This window comes from Argentina silus (assembly GCF_951799395.1).
Source record: "Argentina silus genome assembly, chromosome: 20".
In the NCBI taxonomy this organism is placed as follows: Eukaryota; Metazoa; Chordata; class Actinopteri; order Argentiniformes; family Argentinidae; genus Argentina; species Argentina silus.
Window position 1 is genome coordinate 2,590,391 of NC_139674.1, and position 13,770 is coordinate 2,604,160.

Genomic DNA, 13,770 nt, shown 5'->3' on the forward strand with positions numbered 1-13,770 from the left:
TCTCTTGAGGGGTATTTTGAAAACACAGTATAAGTGGCATAATGTCACCATCATAGATGAAGGTATTTCAGGGAAATATTAAGACACAAATGGTCCTCACCTATGTTGCCACAGAACGTATTTTACCATGAGTTTTTGACGTTAGTATAACGTGATCATGCAATTGGATAAATGCCATGTAACAATGCATTGGTTGTGTTTAGTCAGGACTTGACTCATTAGAACCACATTTACACATTTTGTGTTTTAAAGGGCTTACATATTGAATTTACCATATTGATGGGCATAGTTTGCGTGACTGCACATAGAGTAGAAAAAATATCAAAATAAATATATACGCTTTTGGCAGGAGTGAACATATCCAATTAGAGGTGACCAAGCCAAGGGAAAAATGGGGGACTGAAGGGAAGTTCATTGTGTAACATGTAAAATGTGACACATCATTTTTCTTGTGTAAACATACAAAATAAATAAAAATCACTTTGACATTATGGGGTATTTTGTGTCAATCTTGTGTGACAAAAAATCTATTTTAAAGTCTGGTGCTAACACAAAAAAAATTGGAAAAAGTCCAGGGGGGTGAATATGTATTGCAGAGTCAAATCAACAAGCCATGACAAGATAAGTATTCCTGCAACAGTATTTTGCAGATAAGTATTGCTGCAACATTATTTTGTAGAAATATAATTTAATGTCTGAGAAATAAGCTAATTGATTGTACCCAAATTGGCCATTTCAATTTTCTAGGAATTCATATAATATCCAATAGAATTCAAACCCCAAATCTGATCATGCACAATGATTAAGGCATGAGGAATCCAAACAACCCTCATTTTATCTGCCAATATGCAATATCAGTTCTCTATGTCTGCAAAGTAATACTAATGTGACTGGGGGACTGCCCTGTCCAAATAAATTAGTAATTGAAGCTGTGTAATGTTCCATTATACAGTGCGATAGTATCCGATTATGTCCACTAGATGGCGCTGTCCCTGCTACAGGGTGAAACATTTTGAAAAGCTATTAATTGTTCTCAGTGTTAATTCACAACATTTTATTCATGTCACTCTTCAATGCAACATCTGAAAAATATACATAAAGGACTAGTAAATGAGTCATGGAACATGATTATCATAATTATTACAAAACACCATTTCCTTTGTAAAATTAGTCAAACATAAATGTAACATTTAACCCCCTGAATGTCCCGTGGAGGTGGTGAAACCCAAGGAGTACCACACACATGCTGAGGCCTTCATGTCATTGTTTCTCTGCTTCCTTTCTTCAGGGTGTTTTCTATTAACGTGATGTCGCTACCTCCCAAATAATACTGGCGACCAGCTGCAGTGGTTTGTGCATTGATGGTACAGATGATGCAAGTTTAAGGTATATAACAAGTGTCTCTTCTGGGACAAAAAAAAACTGTGCTGGATAATTTGGGTGCATACATTTGACCTTCACGTCAATGTTTTCAGCAACCACAGCATTAGTAAGTCCTATTCAAAGCTCACTGTCATAGCAGCAAACAAGGTAATCAGATGCATGACAATTAACCACTGTATGCTCAGCTGTGTTGACCCAGGACCAAGTCAAATGTGATGGCATATTCAGTGTCACTGGAAACTATCTTTGCACCTATGAGGCTTTCAGAGACTTGTGTTCGCATACAGTGGCTTCAGGAAGTATTCAGACCCCTTCACTTTTTCCACATTTTGTTTTGTTATAGACTCAATTTAAAAAGGATTAAAAAACGCCATCAATCCACACACAATACCCCATAATGACAAAGTGAAAACACGTTTTTAGAAATGTTTGCAAATTTATTAAAATTGAAATACATAAATACCTCATTTACATAAGTATTCAGACCCTTTGCTATGACACTCTTAAAATGTGGTGAAATGCAAAAATGTCTTCAACACGTCACTCAAGTTGAATTGAGTCCTTCTGAATGCAAAGATAATTGTTCATGTGATTTCGGAATGAATATCTTTTGTTTTTATAGTCTCTGGTTTGCATGTGAATCAATTAATCACAAACTTTTACAGTGATGGGACAGTGAAGCATTTTTTCTTCTTATGGCTCTACACTCTAAAAGTTCAGATTTTAAATCCAACAATTACTGAGATGTTTTCTCTAAAACCAAACTGTAGTAGGCACACAGTATTCAGCTTCCAAAGGAAAAAAAACACCCTCATTGATTTAACACTAGCGCCAGTGCGTGTGAAAGCCATGTCACCCTCCTTCCTTTACTCAATAATGTATTTTTTCCTTCACATTTTTGTGTTTTCACACTTGGAAAAAAATTACAGTTTTAACGCTTTGGCCGCCGTCCCGGTTTACCTAACCTCGTTATTGAAGTATAAGTTCATAAGTTACCAAACTTGTTCTCAGGGTTGATTAACTATTGAGGTTCCTCTGGTCTCCACCGAATTGGGTAAATTTGCTTTTAGTTTTGGTGCACCTCACTGCTGGAACAACAGTACATTACAGTTGGTTGTTCTGGTGCCGCTTGGGCAATTTAAAACTTTGATCAAGAACCTCTTTGTTGAAAAATGTGATTGTTTTTCCTGATTGTGTGTATGCACGGCTCCCTTGTAAAAGAGACCTTGGCCTCAATGGGACTCCCTACCCAAATAAAGGTTAAATAAATAAAATATAGCGTGATATGGCTCGCGTCTGCTCTTGTGTGTGTGCGTAAAGGCGCATAGCCTATTGGGAAGAAGCACAATATTGTGTGCAATAAAATCAACAAATGACTTGTGTGTATAGACTTGATTGTACAGTGCCTATAGAAAGTCATCATACCCCTTTGAAATAGTTACTATATTTGTCGTACAGCCTGAAATCAAAACCCATTAAAAAATGTTTGACTTTATGTACAAATTTAGCCATACAACATCAAACTAATGGAAAAGTCATCAGTCCCCTGATTTAATACTTTGTAGAGCCACCTTTTGCTGCAATTACAGCCATCAATCTGTTTGGATATGTCTCTACTAGCTTTGCTAGATTGGAGAATATTTGCCCATTCTTCCTTGCAGAATTGTTCGAGTTCAGTCAAATTCCGTGGTGAGCGGCGATGGACTGCTCTCTTCAAGTCCATCCACAGATTTCCTATCGGATTTAAGTCAGGGCTCTGACTTGGCCACTCAAGGACATTCACCTTCCTATCCTTAAGCCACTGCGTTGTTCTTTTGGCGGTATGTTTAGGATCGTTGTCGTGTTGGAAGGTGAATGACCTGCCCATCTTCAGCTGTCTAGCAGAGGGACGCAGGTTGTCCTCAAGAATTTGGGTGTACTTGGCAGCATCCATTTTCCCTTCAATCCTGACCAATTGCCCAGTCCCCGCTGAAGAGAAACATCCCCACAACATAACGTTGCAACCACCATGCTTCACAGTAGGTATTGTGTGTTTTGGGTGGTGTGCTGTGTTTGGTTTTCGCCAAACATAGCGCTTGGAGTTCAGTCCAAAAAGTTCAATCTTAGTCTCGTCTGACCATAAAACCTTTTTCCACGCAACAGAATCTTCCAGGTGCGTTTTTGCATAGCACAAACGAGACTGACTGTGGCACTTTTTCAGAAAAGGCTTCTTTCTTGCTACCCTGCCATACAGGCCAGCTTTGTGTAAAGCTTGTGAGATTGTTGTCACATGCACAGACAGACCAGTCCCAGCCATAAAGACTTGTAAGTCCTTCAAAGTTGCCTTTGGCCTCTTGGTAGCTTCTCTGATCAATGTCCTCCTGGCTCGGTCATCCAGTTTGGACGGACAGCCTGATCGAGGCATGGTGTTGGTGGTGCCATACGCCCTAATTACTTTTTTATAATTGTCCAGAATTTTAAAAATGTTTATTTTCACTTTGATGATGAGGGTTATAATGTGTACATACAGCTCAAAAAAGTTAGATTTGATTTATTTTAATTTTCAGGGTGTAATGTGACAAAAGGTAAAGATTTCACAGGGTATGATGACTTTCTATAGGCACTGTATATACTGTATTTACAATTCTATTCGATTACAAGTGTAATCGGTATGAGGTTAGGACCCGGAAGGCAGGTGCCAATCAGGGCAGATTGAGCCTCGGATGTGTTTTTGTCCAGCTCTGTTCAAAAATTGCATGTCCTGCGTGACCGGCAATACAAAACCAAAAGGTCTTGTAACGAACAATGGGGTAGAGTAGCTTGCCCGACGCGGGTATCGATTTCACGACCTTCCGCTTACAAACCAGCCGCACTAGCGACAGCACCAAGAGAATTAACTCCCTTGGTTGAGATGCTAACAGGGTCGTTACACTATCGCCTCCATGCAGTAGAGCGTACCCTCACTATACCAAGTCCCTCACGTAGACACGTCTCTTTGATAGCCTTTAGTTGCATCGCACCGCTAACACCAATGTAGCGAACGGCAGGGTAGAGTGGCTTGCCCTAAGCGGGTATCAAACGTATGGCCTTCCGCTTACAAATTGACCGCACTAGCCACAACACCGAACGGGCCTTAAACAGGGTCCTTACAGTATGTTTTCAAATCTCATAGTGATTGCAGTTAAAATGCTTATTGGTATTTAACTAAATGAATGTTTGCACTGTTACACTTACACTAAAACTGACGGTAAAATACGTTATTTGGTGGCATTGGTTCATGCAGAGGGCTTGACGCTGGTAGTGTTAATACAACATAGTTGAACTCACTAAAATGTCTCATAGTTAGTGTTAGGGTGGCTTTTTTTAATATGATTGTTCAGATGTGTGCGGCGTGTGTAAGTCTTTTTGCAGTGTGGACAAGAAAAGGGCTTCAGCCCTAAGTGAGTGGCCAGATGTTCCTTTAGGCATTGTTTCCGTACAAAACCCCTCCCACAGTCATTACATATGTGGGGCCGATCTCCCTTATGGGAACGCATATGGTCATGTAAATGGCTTGACGTAAAAAAGGATCTGTCACAAATTTTGCATTGGTAGGGTTTGTCCCCAGTGTGAAAGCGCTGGTGTACCTGCAGGTCCCCTCCTGAAGGAAAAGCCTTCCCACATGTTTGGCAGACGAAGGGTCTCTCCCCTGTGTGTTGCCTTGTGTGTACAGTGAGATTACCTTTAAGGGAGAAACATTTCCCACAATAGGTGCAGCAGAAGGGACGATGGTCTGTATGACAGACCATGTGTTGGTTGAGGCCACTGGATGAACTAAAGCCTTTCCCACATTGGTGGCAGAGGTGTGCTGTCTGAGCATGTGCAGCCTCAGCTGTGCAGGTGTGCCGCCGTGGCTTCGGTGCCGGTTTTAGCGCCTGCCTGTTATGCTCTTCGACGTGGTGCACAAGGCTGGGCAAGTCATTGAAGGACATGCCACATTTATGACAGTCAAGCGTTTGCTTGATTTGATGAGTTTTATGGTGGGAGTGTAACTCATCCGATCCATAAAAGCTCAATAAACAGTGACTACATTGGTATGAAGGTCCCTGATCACAAGTTTCCCTTTGATCTCTCAGTTGCTGTGATGTTTTGAATGCTTTTGCACTCTGTGGACAGTTGAACTGGGCTGGATTGTCATGTGAACACTGGTGTCTTAACTTTTCACGTAAGGATCCAAAATCTCTGCCACACTTCAGGCAGTTATACGCAGCGCTCACACAATGCGTCCTCCTATGATTTGACAGACTTGTGGAGAATTTGAAGCTCTTCCCACATTGGGAACACTTGAACTGAGTCTGCCCACGGTGCATTTGCTGGTGCATTACAAGTTGATACTGACACACAAAACACTTCCCACAATGAGAACACCTGTGGGCAACGCGGCCTTGAGTGTGTAATGTGCTGGAATGAGATGGGCCGCACTCTGTAAATCTGGCAGTCAGGCCAACCAACTCCTGAGGGGACACCACTGCAACTATGTCTGTGGGGTTGAAGGAAAACGGAATGAAAAAATATTGCAATCAAATGTATTTTCACATTTTCTAGCTAACATTTTCCATAAAGTATCATTGCTAGGGATTAGCACCCGTTTTAAGGTAATTTTGCTTATGTTAGCTCACTCTTTGACTTGGTCAAGTATTGCAGGTAGGCATTCTCAAGTTACTAATTCAATTTTGAATTTCTTCATGCAATGAAATTGTGTGTTGGATGTTCGATAAGAATTATGAAAGCCCAACAATGCATTCGCTGCTTCACCTGTATCACTGCCTTTTATGGTTTTGGCTGGAGAGGAACTTGTCAAACAACCAGACTCAACACTATGGACAGAACAAAGTTTATTATTCTATTAATTATCTATAAAAATGCAGATGTAACCTAATATGAAAGTTTCACACAAATTTAAGACATGCTTACATTTTCTGGGATGACTCGGGCAGAGAATTTGTGGGGTTTGACTGACTCCTTGCTGCTGACCCCTTCCATTGGCAATCTCTGCTGTCCCTCACAACCCCAGCACTGGTGTCCAAATGGATCGGGTTTAAACAGGGGTCAGGTAAGGGATCTGTTCCATTGTCAGATACAGCATGGAGAGGAAAAGCAGACTCATCTGCTGAAGAGGAAACTGCATAGACAGAGGAAAGAAGACAGGTGCTATTTCACCTATTTGGAAAATCTCTTCAACAGAATTCAACAGAGCAACTGCAGTTGACAATGGTGCAGACTGACATGTTCTATCCTATGTTTCCAAGGTACTTTTTGCACATTTTACAGAGCCATGTCAAAGCATTCCAAGCAGTGGCATTTTTTAACCCCTACATTTTTAACCCCTACATTTTGGTGGGGCCACTCTGTCAAAAACACTCAGGATTACCAGAGTATATTTTAAGATTAACAAGTAATTTGAACTTTCTTGTGGATGCAATCATGCATCAGAAAATAATGATTATACTTCTATTTATTGTACAGCTATTTATCGTTCCATGGTAAGGTACATACTGTATAATACATACACATATACAGTACATATAGACATATCATTTCCCATCACTGCCTCTATTGGATTTATAAGTGAATCGGATAATCAGGTAACACCTCTCCCAGTATACTACCATTTTACTATTTCCTTTTGCAATACATCCTTCTTTTACCTAAGAGTATATTTATATTTCCCAATGAATGGGTTTGGTTTTTCAGATCTCCTAACAATATATATTGCAGTGTATCTGCACACTTGACGACCATTCCTGGACCCCACTACAAAAGTGAGCCACCGATGGGCAGTACCAAAATAGTTCATCTATTGATTCTGTTTCCTTGTGGCAGAAGACTGGCTTGTTCAATGCTCCAAATATTGAGCATTCTTTTTGTAGAAAGAATTGTATATAAGAGTGTGCTGGATAAATTGACGTGCTTTTGTTTGTTAATTTGTTCGGCAGCAGGCCTGAGAACTCTCTGTGGTCAACAGACAAGGCTTTACCACTGTGCTGGCCCCACGTGTCATTCTTCTAGATTGGAAGGGGACAAAATCTCAGAAGGGTAAAAGAGGTTCATTTAAAATCAGAGAAGATTAAGTTCATTTTGAAAGGAACCAGTTTAAACAACCTTGGAAGCCCTTTGAACTGTATTACGACATCTTGACTAGGAATCCTAATCCCTTTTTGTGAGAGTGTGTAAAATGTATACATATTATGATGAGAGTATATACGATACATTTGCTGAGTTTTTTTGTTGTTGATATATTGATATACACTCACCGAACACTTTATTAGAAACACCTGTACACCTTCTCATGGTGGAGGTGGTGTAATGGTGTGGGGAATGTTTTCTTGGCACACTTTGGGCCCATTAATATCAACCAATCATCGCTTGAATGCCACAGCCTATTTGAGTATTGTTGCTGACCATGTGCATCTCTTCATGGCCACAATTTACCCATCTTCTAATGGCTACTTCCAGCATGATGCACCATGTTACAAAGCAAAAGTCATCTCAAACTGGTTTCATGAACATGACAATGACTTCAGTGTTCTTCAGTGGCCTTCCCAGTCACCGGATCTCAATCCAATCGAACACCTTTGGGATGTGGTAAAGATTCACAGCTTGGAAGTGCATCTGAAAAATCTGCAGGACCAGAATCTCAAAGGAATGTTTCCAACATCTTGTGGAATCAATGCCACAAAGAATTGAGGCTGTTTTGAGAGCAAAGGGAGGCCCTACCCAGGATTAGTATAGTGTTCCTAATAAAGTGTTCAGTGAGTGTATGTCTGTGAGATTATTGAAAAATGTAATAGAAAGAAAAAAACCCTGCAAAGTATGCCGTTTAAAAAAAATAGCAACATGATCACCACATTTTCTGCATTTGATGTCACAGCACTGTTCAATGCCTTACCGTTTGTATACAATTTTCTCCAATCATTGTGGCTTCGGAGCAGCAATGTCAGATCTTCTGAGTCAGAGACAGACTGCAGACAATCATCCAGGTCCGAGGGATCAGCACTCAGCAAAGACGCAGCCTACAGGACAGACACAAAACAAATAGAATGCCAAAAAAACATTCTTGGCCGGTCTCCCCGCCTCCACCATCAGGCCTCTGCAGCTCATCCAGAACGCTGCCGCCCGTCTGGTGTTCAATCTCCCCAAATTCTCCCATGTCACTCCCCTCCTCCGCACCCTTCACTGGCTCCCAGTAGCAGCTTGCATCAGATTGAAGACCCTGGTGCTTGCCTACCGGGCAGTAAAGGGAACAGCCCCTCCCTACTTGCAAGCAATGGTCAGCCCCCAAACCCCTGCCCGATCACTCCGCTCTTGCGCCTCGGCTGGCCACCTGGCACCGCCGCCTGTACGTGGATAGAGCAGACGCACTATTCGGTCGCGGCTTTTCACTGTCCTGGCACCCCGCTGGTGGAATGAGCTTCCCACTGCTGTCATGACTGCAGAGTCATTACCAATCTTCCGCCGTAGATTGAAGACCCATCTCTTCAGGCTACATCTTAACGGTCCCTCCTAAAGACCTCTTCACCCCCACTATCCCCCTGTACAAGTTTCTCTCCTGTTAATTAAAAAAACTGCCTATGGCCCCTGGTCTGAGCATTGATTACTTTATCTTATGATGACTGATGGATAGATGATTCACTTATTTAAACAAATGTATTTGTTGTAAGTCGCTTTCGACTTACAACAATGTAAATGAGATCATTGGTTGGTAGATTAAGCCAATGGCTATGCATCATCGCTAGCCAGCTTCTGTTTGCCAAAAATGTAGTCTTCTCAAATCACCTGTTTAAAGTCTGGTACTGGAAACAGCTTCTCTAGTCGAGAGATGAAGTCACCGACCAGTGCCTGCAGTGCTACATCAAAGTCAGGGCTGAATTCTGAAGGGAACACTTCCTGAGAAGAGGACGAAGAGTGAGAGACAGTGAAAGGAGAAGAAAGACACTGTGAACACATTGCAAATGGAGGCGATTGGTTGATTGAATCTGGCCAAAAACTCAAATCAGCTGATTTGGTGAAGTCAAACAAATAATATACTCAAATTTAGCATGCTCAATTCCTTCGTCACCTGAGCAACATCTCACCTGAAAGAAGCTCTCCCTCTCAACTGGGTCTGTTAGCAAGCTTTGGGTGAGGTTGTTGAAGTTAGTTTCAGGTGCTTTCATATCTGCATCACTGCACTGTAAAACAAGACAGACAATGATCTCTAGCCTAGTTCCCAAAACCAATGGTCAAAATCTTGAACCACATCTCTGAATTAGTGTCAATAGTGACAAAAAACGTTATACTATTTCAAAGAGTCTGGAGACCCCAGTTAATTATTTTGTAATTGTATCCCTTTAAATGCCATATTTTAAAGAAATTAACAGTTCCACAAATGACTAGCAATTGTTATGAGAATCAAGTGTGGAATATGGCAAAAGACATTTTCACTTTCCCTGTGTATTTCCAAATTTGTCTCAAATAGAATGCATCATTTCACATGGAAAGTCCCATTATAACATGGATTCACCAACCTCTGCCATTTGAGAGGACCTTATTTTCTGTAGGAAGGTTTGGAAGCTAATTGGATGTTGTGCAGAAAATCGATCCCATGTTATCTGTAATAAAAATGAGAGAATGAGTACATTATACCGTATGGCAATCTTGCACAATGGGCCTATTTTTCAAACCAGATCCTGGGGACTTGCAGGCTTTTGATCTAGCCCAGTACTAAAACTGTTTAGTTGCTTCAACTTGCTGATTAATTGAATTAGGTGATAGTTCTGAACACAACTGAATCAAAAGCCTGCACACCATGTGGGTCTCCAAGACCAGGATTGACAAACATTTTACGTTTCACTCTGTAAATCTTGAATAGTATAATAGCTATAATTTTCAATACTGACCCTTGCTCTCAGACCCAAAACTAGAAGAGTCCTTTGTCTGTCAGTCATAAGTTCTGGGATGGTTTGTGCTACCACAGACACAAAGTCTTGAAGTTTCCCATAGTGCTTTATGGATCTCTGTTGTGCTACCTGCCACATGAATGCTGACATCAGCCGCAAAGGTGGAACCAAAAGGCGCAGTGAGGAGAGAGGTAATGGGGAACCTATGGAATAAAAAGTAGAGTAAATACTATAATATATATATATATATGTATATAATATAATAAGATAGCTAGAATCAATTCAACCATTATCTGTATTCTGTATAATTGATACTTGTGACTGAGAAACGCTTATAACTACTAATAATTGCAATCAGGCTCATCTGACTTGTCTGACAAAACATTGTTAGAAAGAAATCAGGGCTAGAGTGTTGACATAATAACATTATCATCATAATGTGCGAATGTTCACATTTCAGCTTTACAAAGACAAAGACTGTTTATTGGCCATGCAATCAATTCTCACCAATTGTTGGAATGTGATCATTTTTGCACACACCCCCCCTGGCACACCTCAGCCATATTCCTGCACTCCTGGAGCAGTTAGGGGTTAAGTGCAAGCACAACGGCAGTGGTAGGCTCCTGGATATGATGCCAGTAACCCTCCAGTCACCAGCTCACATCCGGCTCCCTCCTGGAGCGGGGATCGAACCAGCAACCTTCCGATTGCTAGCCAGCCTCTCTAATCTCCAGGCTACCTGCCGCCCCACTTTATGGTCCCCATTAAAATTCCTATGCAAATCAGACACTATAAAAACAAAGATATTCATTCCGAAATCATCCTTATATCATTGGGTTGATGGACTCAATTCAATTTATTGAGTGACTTGTTGAAGACATTTTTGCATGTAGGCTAATTTTCATACCAAAGGGGTTGAATACTTATTGACTCAAGACATTTCAGCTTTTCATTTGTAATTAATTAGTAACAAATCCCCCCCCCCCCAAAATAAATAAATAAATAAAAAATCTCTTTGATATTATGGGTTATTTTGTGTAGATCAGTGACAACAATTATCATTTAAATCTATTTTAAAGTCAGGTTGTGACATCAACATGTGGAAAGAGTCCAGTGGGGTGAAACAGTGCCTTCAGTAAGTTGTTGTGTGTGTGAATGTCAGTGAATTAACATGATGAAGACTGTTTGAAGCGTCAAAACGTTTTATTGTTTAGTAAAGTATTAAAGCACTGAGGAGAGTTGGTCAGGCAGGCTTTTTCTTTCTCAAGCTTGTCAACTTTAAGAAAGAGTTTGGGATTTATTTTATTGAAATGCATGTTGTCACTCTTATAAAGAAAAATATTTTTAATGGCAAATTTACTTTGATGTTGTTCCATAAAATGTAGACAATTGATTCAGAGACGGGCTAAAACAAATACAAGCATATTATTTCTTTGACTAGGCCTAATAAAAAGTACCAGTGTCAGTAATACATAAAACAGCTAACCTACCTACACACAGCGCCAGTATATAAAAACGCACATAGCCTATATCAAGGTAATTGTTAGTGTATTACAATAATCTATTTAACTTTTGGTCTAGCCAAATATAAAACATAAATGGGGCTGAATTCATGAATAATCGCAAAACCTTTGTCTGTCATTGAGTCATATAGCATACATCAATCACCCACACTGACATAGGCAAAGTTGTCATCAGTGTAGGACTTCCAAAGGTAACGTGTTTGTGGGACCAATTGCTTCTATGGAGATGGGAACGGCTGCCTCCAAACCCTTACAAGAGCACATATGATCTTCAAGCATAGCGTAAAACAACAGGCTATCTACATAAAGTTGGTAAATGTACATGATTGTAGCCCTAGTACAGAACAACAGATTTAGTAGAATAAATACATATAGTTGCTTTTCCGGACCTGACCGTTCAGGTAGCTTTTTGCCGCACCTTCATGAAATCATCCGACACCTGCACACCATCTATGAATGCCCGGCGTGGGTCAACAAATAGCGCTCAGTGAGATTCAGGTGTGTGATTTGGCATTACAAGTTGTAATGCTGTTTGTGTTCGCACCAACCCTTACGCGACCACAACACTACGTTAACAAAGGGTAGTAATTAGATTACGTTGGCACTGTTGGGGTCCAGAAAAAGGAGACTAGACGATAGGCGTATCTAACTTTTTCAGAGCAGAACACAGTTTTATCGACTTTGTCCTTGGTGCAAACCATATGTTGTTTTGGGTGATAGGCAATGAATTTACAACAGGCTAGGTGTATGTTTAGACGAAACAAGACCATGTTTGGAGGCCATTTGGGGACTCAGTCATGACCCAGAGAAATGTTTATAGGAGACCCAAGGCACACTCAGAGCAGTTACAATTTATTCTTAACAGCACCAACAATGGCTAATTGCACCATTTACACCCTGTATCATGTGCATAAGATAAATAAACGTTGATTTGATTTGATTTTAGAATGCAGCTCATCTTTGAGGTCATTTGGTAGAAAAAAACTGGGTTTCGTGTTTAGCCAATGATAATGTAATGGGCAGGCTTAACATCATTGGCCCCGCACCATATTGTGATATTGAAATACGAAAGTAACATTGGTTTTCCCGTTCACCGTTATTTGATTCCACCAATAAGAAACAAAACACAGAAAACGAACCGTTTTCTCGTTGTCCGATATCCGATTCGCAAACTGCGGACGAGAAACTATGCGTTTTTCCTGTTCTCATAACTGTGTTAATGAGCCAATTATCAACTAACGGTATGTATACTGACCATTGCACCACTATCAAAAGTAGAAACTAGAAATAACACACATACCCATGTGGAAGTTAGCCATGTCAGAATAGTTTCCTGTGGACTGGACGAATGTTCTGTGAACCACAATTGTGGAACTCCGCCTACCTACCTCGGCTGTATGTAAATGAGGATTTCTTCAAAATAAAAGCGCCGACGATAACATTTGTTTAAGTATTTAGAAATACTAAATATGGATAAAGGAACCACACATTATATGTAACTATATCTGGAAATAAACACTTAATTCTCTCAATGCATTATGTGTTTTTAAGGGTTTGTAATTCTTCTAATATCATAATAACCCTGATGAAAAACTGTTGCACTGCATAGATGACACATCATGGACTGTACACAATTATATTATTTTCCAAGGCTAAACATGATGTTTACTACCACTCTATTCAGCAGCACTTCTAGAATATGAATTAAATGAGTTTCAACCATGAGGGGAGTCATACAGAGTGTTGTTGGCCCTTTACTGTGGCCCAACAGTTCAAAGTGCCTCATCTAGACTGCATAGGAGACACTTAATGGACTGTACACAAAATAATGTTCGATGGCTTAACATGCTTTTTACTACCACTCCACTCAGCAGCACTTCTAGTACACATCAAGTGAGTTTCATCCATAGGGGGTGTAATACAGAGTGTTGGTGGCCCTTTACCGTGGCCCTTGACAACAATTGTCA

At 40.5% G+C, this 13,770-nt stretch overlaps 1 protein-coding gene across 1 annotated transcript; it reads right to left on the reverse strand.

The window, feature by feature from the left end:
• Nucleotides 1–1,818: 1,818 nt before the first annotated feature.
• LOC310820682 (uncharacterized protein) lies at nt 1,819–13,142 on the reverse strand. Its single transcript, XM_083692434.1, has 9 exons — nt 13,104–13,142; nt 10,281–10,483; nt 9,909–9,992; nt 9,477–9,572; nt 9,178–9,288; nt 8,291–8,414; nt 6,316–6,523; nt 6,157–6,218; nt 1,819–5,881 (listed from the first exon to the last, which is right to left on the reverse strand). The coding sequence occupies exons 1-9, from the start codon at nt 13,120–13,122 to the stop codon at nt 4,689–4,691; spliced, it is 2,100 nt and encodes a 699-aa protein (XP_083548560.1). The 5' UTR covers nt 13,123–13,142; the 3' UTR covers nt 1,819–4,688.
• Nucleotides 13,143–13,770: the final 628 nt, after the last annotated feature.